This window comes from Neovison vison, chromosome 7, assembly GCF_020171115.1.
Source record: "Neovison vison isolate M4711 chromosome 7, ASM_NN_V1, whole genome shotgun sequence".
Lineage (NCBI taxonomy): Eukaryota > Metazoa > Chordata > Mammalia > Carnivora > Mustelidae > Neogale > Neogale vison.
Window position 1 is genome coordinate 57,288,162 of NC_058097.1, and position 8,458 is coordinate 57,296,619.

At 48.4% G+C, this 8,458-nt stretch overlaps 1 protein-coding gene across 1 annotated transcript; it reads left to right on the forward strand.

The window, feature by feature from the left end:
- Positions 1–110: 110 nt before the first annotated feature.
- ZNF132 (zinc finger protein 132) lies at positions 111–7,239 on the forward strand. The gene is given in 3 exon segments (XM_044257430.1): positions 111–705; positions 3,239–3,407; positions 4,752–7,239. Coding segments are annotated over 3 exon segments (2,136 nt in total). The 5' UTR covers positions 111–690; the 3' UTR covers positions 6,704–7,239.
- The last annotated feature ends 1,219 nt before the right edge of the window (positions 7,240–8,458 follow it).

Consider the following 8,458-nt stretch of genomic DNA (forward strand, 5'->3'; position numbering starts at 1 on the left):
CCGTGCCGGAAACGCCCCTAGCCCATCATTGGCCAGAGTTCAGACGGCGCGCGCACAGGGATACACTGAGGGAACGCTTGGTGAGGGGCTTTCTGGGTAATGTAGTTCGCGTCGCGGAAGCAGGGACAAGCCAGGCGTGGTCCCGATCACCTCGGCAACGACGCAGCGGCGCGGTAACTGGCTCCGGGACCTAGAGTCGTAGCGGGCTGCGGGCCTGGAGCCCCTGCTTGCTCAGGGTCTGGGCTTTTCTGCGTGAGCAGCTGAGGATGGGGCGGGACTTCCATTGTCGCCACTGCATTCCTCAATTCGCGGCCGGTGGGGTGCTTGGCAGGTGGCCCCAGGGACCAGAGATGAGGGTAGGGAAGTGCCGGGACTGTCACCACTCCACTGCACGCACTTTTCCCCCTCAGCTAACGGCTCCTCCTTCCTAAGCCTTGGTTTCCCCGGATGCAGAACGGAGGTAACGACCCCCATGCTTCGCCTTCGTCCCACGGTCCCGGGATGCAGTTCCCAGGTCCCTGGGTGCATGCTATGCTGGGGAAGACTAAGGCTCTTAGTGCGACCGTCAGCCCGCGGTCACCCCGGACAGTGGGGGTTTGAAGCTTTGGATTAGCCCTCATTGCTTGTCTCTGTCGCCGCCTCGCACCGTCCCGCCCAAACCACAGACCGACCAGGACAGCAGCGTCGCAGATGGACCCGAGTCACGTGAGTGGAGGGTGTCCCAGCCCCTCACCCGCTGGGATCCCAGGCCTGATCCTGTAGCGCCTGTACGGGGAAGAGTGGTGTCCTGGACTCTTCACCTACGCTTGAGTCTGGAGGCCAAAGAGACACTTCTCCTAGCATCCGAAATCCAGGCCGGAAGTTATATGGAGGGGTTCACTGTTAGTTGGAAACCTCCTCCAGAGCTTCCCTGCTGTAATCTGACAGCAAGCCTGTAGTTGGAGGGCAGGGAGAAAGTGAAGAAAGAGGCAGGTCACTCCAGATTGGTAGGTTGCAGGTTAAATAAGCAAGGGCAGGTACACAGCAAGCTTGCCTTGGACAGCCACAGGAAGAGTAGACCTCCACATCAGCCCACTGAATCATAAGTTTATACAGAGACCTTAACTTAGTTCAGTCACGGATACCACCCAGATGGTTTCAGCACCACATCGCAATCTCAAGGCTTTGTCCCTGAGGGAATTTCTGGGAGGGGGTAAGAATACACATTCCAAGGACCAGAGGTGATGACAAGCCTCCACTGCCCAGGTCCAGCTCATGCGTGGGTCAACTGGCCGTCACATCTTCTTGATGACCTCCCCTGACATTCACATTTCTGGAATTCTATGGGATAAGGTCTGGAAGGGTGTCCCAGGCACAGGGACCAGGATGTGCAAATTTCTTGGAGGTGAGTATAGGATGAAAATGTTCAGAGAACTACAGGTCTGTATTTTGTCTGGTGGACATAGAGAGCAGGAGGACAGGTGTTGGCCTGGAATGGCAAGCTGAAGAGCTAAGTCCCTATTTATAGAGTGTGGTGGGAGTGTGGGAAGTTTAGAGCAGAGAAGGGAGGTGTTCTGACTCAGGTCTTTTTTTTTTTAATATTTTATTTATTTGACAGAGAGAGACACCGTGGGAGAGGGAACACAAGCAGGGAGAGTGGGAGAGGCAGGCTTCCTGCCAAACAGGGAGCCCAACAAGGGGCCCAATCCCAAGACCCTGGGATCATGACCTGAGCCAAAGGCAGACACTCAGCCACTGAGCCACCCAGATCCCCTGACTCGGGTTTTAATAAGCTACCTCTGGATGCTGAATGGAGAACAGATTTGGTCAGGGGGCGGTGGAGGTGGGGTTGGAGGTAGGACGACCACTGAGTCTTCCACTGAGTGACTGCAATAGTTCAGGTGTATGTGCTTTTAGGCCAAAGGTAGAAGTAGGAGAAATTGTTGGCTCTTGAACTTTTTAAGTAGGGTGGACTAGATTTCCTGATGTGACACAGTGAGATAAGAGGGTTGACCCAGATAGACAGATGTGGAAGTTAGAGTGAGTAGATATCAGAGGGAAGATAAAGAGTTGGGTTTGGGCCATATTGTATTTGAGGTATCTGACAGACTTCCAAATTAAGGTATCATGTATGCTTTATATCAAGTCCAGGCTGGAGACATCCAACGGATGAATACTTGTGTGTGGACATGATGTGTGGCTGTGGGTTGACCAGAATGGTGACCAGGCCTCTGATGAGAGACTAGACATGAAGCATGAAAGTAACAGAGGTAGGATGACAGTGGGACCTGAGGTAGGACTGGTTTATCGCTCTACAGCTCATCAGGTTTTTGTGGTCACCCTCCTTGGGGTCTGAGGGTGGGGGAGGGGGTGTCTGGCTGGAGAATAATCAGGAGCAGAAAAGGTCAGTGTAACCTAAGAGTCCCTAAGCCAGGGATAGGGGACAGTAGGTCTGGGATTTGTCTACTAGGAAGAGTGAGAACAGCTTTGACAGGTGAAGGGACAGCATGAAGGGACAAGGATAGAGGTGGAAGAGAGCAGGGGTGTTTAAGATCTACTCATGGTTCTGGGGAACTGAAGGCTGAAGTAACACAGCTAGGAGGGGAGGCATTAACGAGAAGTGATGGCTGTTTCTGGAAGTCCTGTTTTTTGGAGATCCAGGCAGGCCAGGGTCAGTGTTGGATCTTGGTTGCCTTTGTTGGGTGTGCTGTGCGCATAGTGGGATATAGGGATTTAGGGAGATGCCTGTGGTGTGGACGGGGAGAGGAGGGCTAGAAGTGATGATCGTGTAGTCCAAAGAATGACATGTACAAGGTAAGGGAATGTGAACCAGTGTGCCCAGGGCCCTGGTACTAGAGGCTTAAGGGAGAAAAGAGAGTGTGAATTTTTTTATACTTGCGAAGTGTGATCTGGAGAGACAAGAGACACAACACAAGAGTTTGTTTACCGTGGGGAGGGGTTCCTGGCCAGTCCAGCACTCAGACAGCAACTATCTGCCCACCTGGCTTGTGTTCCTCTGGATTGGGTTGGCCTGGATACAATGACCAGTGGGACTACAAGGAGAGAGGGACACCAGTGGTGTCAGGGCCTCTCATCTCCTCCGAGGTGGGGGACTGAGGAGGAGGAAAAGCTGCAGGTGAGTGTGGGGAAGAGAACCAAGGGGGTCACAAGAAGAGGACATGCCAGTAGTAGGTGTGGCAGCACTCTGAGTCATAAGTCAAGGGCCTGAATCCATTTAACTATTTCGTTTGTTTTTCAGCCCATCCATTGGTGCCTTGGCTTAGGTGTCCCGTCATTGCAGAGCCCGGTGACCTTTGAAGATGTGGCCGTGTACTTCTCCAGGGAGGAGTGGGGGATTCTTAATGTAAGCCAGAGGCACCTGTACCACAGCGTGATGCTGGAGAACTTTGAGCTCATGACCTCACTTGGTAAGGCCTTTCTGCCTGGCCCAGCATGGTGACCAGCTTCTGCCCTTTTGCCTTCTTCTCACAGAAAGATTTCTGTTCACCCCATAGCTGGACCCAAGGCACTGGTTCTTTGCAGGTTTCCTATTACAGATCTTGTGGGTGCTGGGACTAGGCTGTGTGCATTCTCCACGTCTCTCTCAACAGCCTCATGAATAGTCCCAATAGCTCTTGCCCAGGGACCCTGTGGGAACAAAAGTTGGGGATCAGGCACCTGTCGTCTGCCTGATGGATCCAACTAAGCTTGACCAATCCTGGCTGGGGGATCCATTGTGCGGGACACCTAGATTCTTTTCCTTCCCTCATGAGACTCATTTCTTTTTTTTTTTTTTTTTTTAAAGAACTTCATTGAGATATACCATACAGTTCATACTTTGAAGTGTATAGCTCAGTGATTTTTAGTGTATTTGCACAGTTGTATAAATACCACCATAAACTAATTTTAGAACATTTTTATCACCTAAAGAGAAAATGTGCCCATTAACATTCCTTCCGTATCCTCCTTCAGCCATTCTCTCTCAGCCTTAGGCAACTGCTAACATACTTTATGACTGTGTACGTTTGCTTACTTAGACATTTCATACAAACGGAGTCACACAGTATGTTTTTCCGTGAATGGCGTTCACTTAGCATAATATATTTGAGGTAATCCGTGCTGTAAAACATGTCAGGACTGCATTCCATCTTACGGCCAAATAACATTCTGCTGTGGAGCTGTACCATGGTTTGTTTATTCGCTTGTCAGTTGGTTGGCATTTGTTTTGTTTCCACTTTTCAGGTGTTAAGAAAAATGTTGCTATGAACATTCAAGTACAAGGTTTCGCATAAGGATGTTTTCATTTCTTTTGGGTAGATAAATAGAAATGGGATTGCCAAACTGTTTTCCAAATTGGCAGCACCGTTGTATAGCTCTACAGCAGTATATGAGCATTCCAACTTTTCTACTTCCTTATCAACACTTTTTGTCTGTTTTCCCATAGATAGCCTAGGGGGTGTGAAGTGGTTTTGATATGCATTTCTTTAATGACCAGTGGTGTTGAGCAACTTTTCATGCGCTTACTGGCACGCACACACTCACACACACGTCATTTGTCCTTCTCTTTGTCCTTGACTTTAGTAAGGCCTCCTTTATTCTGTGGCTTGGTTAGGTCCTGTCTTGCACAGTAGGTTCTTCACTCTTATTCTGGGCCCTTGGCCTGTCAACATCCCTTGGACCCATTCCTGTATATCTCAGCCACATAGTTCTAATGAAGTTGCCCTTTCCACCAAGTGGAACACTCAATTTTCCAGAAACTTCTCTGCTTTCAGGTTGTTGGCATGGAGTGGAAGATGAAGGGGCCCATTCCAAGCAGAATACGTCTATAGAAGGGATGTCACAGGTCAGGATCCCCAGTGCAAATCCTTCTACCCAGAAGGCTGACACCTGTGATATGTGTGGCCCATTCTTGAAAGACATTTTGCACCTGGATGAACATCAAAGAACATATCCTGAGGAGACTCTTTATACATGTGGAACATGTGGAAGAGAATTTTCGTTCAGTGCAAACCTTCACCAGCACCAGGAGCTCAGTGGAGAAAAGCCCTTCAAATGGGACAAGGATAAGGACTCACATGTGGAAAATCTTACAGTTCACCTGTCTTCACTTGTGGGGAAGCCCTTCACTTGTGGAAAAGGTGGTAAGGATGACTTGGAGAGCCATGACCTCTTCCAGCACTCAACCACTAACAGCAGCAGGAAGCCAAAAAGGAGCACAGAGTGCAGGGAGACCTTTTCACACAACTCTAATCTTGAGCAGCTCACAGAAGTCCATACCACACAGAAGCTCTTTAAGTGCAGCAACTGTGGAAAAGCCTTTCAGAAGACCTCCACTCTCCTCAACCACCTGAGAACTCACTCTAAAAAGACACCATTTAGATGCCCAACAGTTGGAAATTCCTTAGAGAAATCAACCCTTAGAGGAAAATCAACCCTTGTTAATCACCAAAAATGTCATGATCAGGAAACATGTCATGTGTGTAAAGCATGTGGGAAGACCTTCAGTCACCCTTCTAAACTGAGGAAACACCAGAAATTTCACACTGGAGTAAAATATTATGAGTGTGGTGATTCTGGGAAAACCTTCCACCACAAACTCACACTTGTTCATCACCAGAGAATTCACACAGGAGAAAGGCCTTATGAGTGCAGTGAATGTGGGAAAGCCTTTAATAACAGGTCACACCTCACTCGGCATGAGAAAGTTCACACTGGAGAAAGACCTTTTGAGTGCAGCAAATGTGGAAGAGCCTTCAGCCAAAGCTCCAATTTCCTTCGGCACCAGAAAGTTCACACTCAAGTGAGACCTTATGAGTGCAATCAATGTGGTAAAGCCTTCAGCCGCAGCTCTGCCCTCATTCAGCACTGGAGAGTTCACACTGGAGAAAGGCCTTATGAGTGCAGTGAGTGTGGAAGAGCTTTTAACAATAACTCTAACCTTGCGCAGCACCAGAAGGTTCACACTGGAGAACGGCCTTTTGAGTGCAGTGAATGTGGTAGAGACTTTAACCAAAGCTCCCACCTCCTTCGACATCAGAAAGTTCACACTGGAGAACCGTCTTTTGAGTGCACCGACTGTGGGAAAACCTTCAGCAATAGTTCCACCCTCATTCAGCACCAGAAAGTACATACTGGGCAAAGGCCTTATGAATGCAGCGAATGTAGAAAGGCCTTCAGCCGCAGCTCCAGCCTGATTCAGCACTGGAGAATTCACACTGGGGAAAGGCCTTATGAGTGCAGTGAATGTGGGAAAGCCTTTGCTCACAGTTCTAGTCTCATTGAGCACTGGAGAGTTCACACATGAGAAAGGCCTTATGAGTGCAGTGAATGCGGGAAATTCTTTAGCCAGAACTCCATTCTCATTAAACATCAGAAAATTCACACTGGAGAAAGGCCGTATGAGTGCAGTGAATGTGGGAAATTCTTTAGCCGAAAGTCCAGCCTCATTTATCACTGGAGAGTTCACACTGGAGAAAGGCCTTATGAATGCAGTGAATGTGGGAGAGCCTTCAGCAATAACTCTCACCTGGTTCGTCACCAGAGAGTTCACACACAAGAAAGGCCCTATGAGTGCAGCCAATGTCGGAAAGCCTTTAGTGAAAGATCTACACTTGTTCGACACCAGACAGTTCACACCAGAGAAAGGACTTATGAATGTGGCTACTGTGGGAAAATCTTCAGCCACCTCTGCAATCTTGCTCAGCATAAAAGGATTCATACCTGAAAGGAACCTTATGGAGATGGTCCTTCTGAGACGATCTTCAGCCAAGTCAAACTTCATGCAGCAGAATACCCACAGAAGTTACCTGGATGTACCACTAGTGTGGAGAAGGCTTCAGAAGGTACTCTGCCCCTTCTGAGAAGCCCAGGACTGAGCTTCTAACCCTCTGGAGCATAAACCCCTTTCCAGCCTGCCTGGATCCAAATATTTGCAGCAGTCATCTACATATGCAGGAAGAAAAGCTCCCTGTGCTTCCCTTCCCCTTTCGTGGAAGGAAACAGGATTGTCTTGGGCCTACTGTAATGGATTCATTCCCATTGCCTCTGAAATGGTTAGGAAGTGAACTAACCCCATGTTGGTCAAGGGCCTCGAGGGATGTCCAATTTGGACTTCTCAGAAAGATGCACATTCCTCATGGATATTGTCATGTCTGCATGTAACCCCAATTATGTGTCCAATGAGCCCACACATCACCCTCCCCTGGAACCGCTTATCTTGGTCTTCTCTATTCTGCATGATAATAAAGACCGAGTAACCAAGTCTTTTTTTTTTTTTTTTTTCTTTTTTGAGAGGGATGGAAGGGGCAGAGGAAGAGAGAGAATCCTAAGCAGGCTCCATGCCCAGCGTAGAGCCCAACTCAGGGTCAAAATCACAACCCTGAGATCACGAACTGAGCTGAAATCAAGAGTCCTTAACTATATGAGCTATCCAAATGCCCTGATCAAGTCACCTTTATTTATTTTAGATTTTATTTATTTGACAGAACACAAGCAGGGGGTGTGGCAGACAGAGGGAGAGGGAGAAACAGGCTCCCCAATGAACAGAGAGCCTAACGTAGGGCTGGATCCCAGGACCCTAGGATCATGACCTGAGTGGAAGGCAGATGCTTAACCAACTGAGCCATCCAGGTACGTCTCACATCATCTTTATTCTTGGGGGGCTTGATGGAGTAGGCTGAAAAAAGTGGGTAGAGTGAGGGATGGCTAAGACAGGGCATGCAACACCATCTGCCTCACGGTGTAGAAGGAACATAGGGAGTTGTTCTACATTCTGTTCTGGCCTACTTTGCAGTGCATGTGAAGGAGAAGGGAAAAAACTGAAGGTTTCATAAAGTGAACATAGTGGCCTATGTTTCAGAGTTACCAGAAGGCCCAGAGCTCACCCTGAAAGAGGATACTAGTCTGCACTGTTGGATTAGGAGGCAGGTCCCTGGTTCCTAGAGAGATGTCTGGGTTTTCCCATCTAAGGAGAAGCTGTCTTTCTGGTTCCATAAAGGAGATATGACCTGGGAGGCCGGTAGAGGCCCAGTGGATTCTGTATGTGAACAGAGAAACAATCGGTGTGAGGTAATAGGGAGTTGGGGAGACTAGTAAATTATAGCACTGCCACTGGGTACAAAGGAGCACCACAGTTCTCCATCAGCTGTGGCTCTGCAGGGTGAGGCAAGTATAACTTAATCTGAGATCTACAGAGGCCATTTGGGAGCCATTGTTAGTAGGAAATACTGGGTTTGGAGCAGACTGGTAAACTAGAGGGAACTCGGCTGTTCTAAAGATATATCACAAACTTCCAGATTGGGGTGCCTGGCTGGCTCAGTTGGTAGAACATGCAACTCTTGATCTTGAGGTTGTGAGTTTGAGCCCCATGTTGGATGTACAAATTACTTAAAAATAAAATATTTAAAAAAGAGAGAAAAACTTTCCAGATGACTATGGCCAAGTGAGGTAAGAGTGAAGAAATTCTCAAGACCTGCAGACC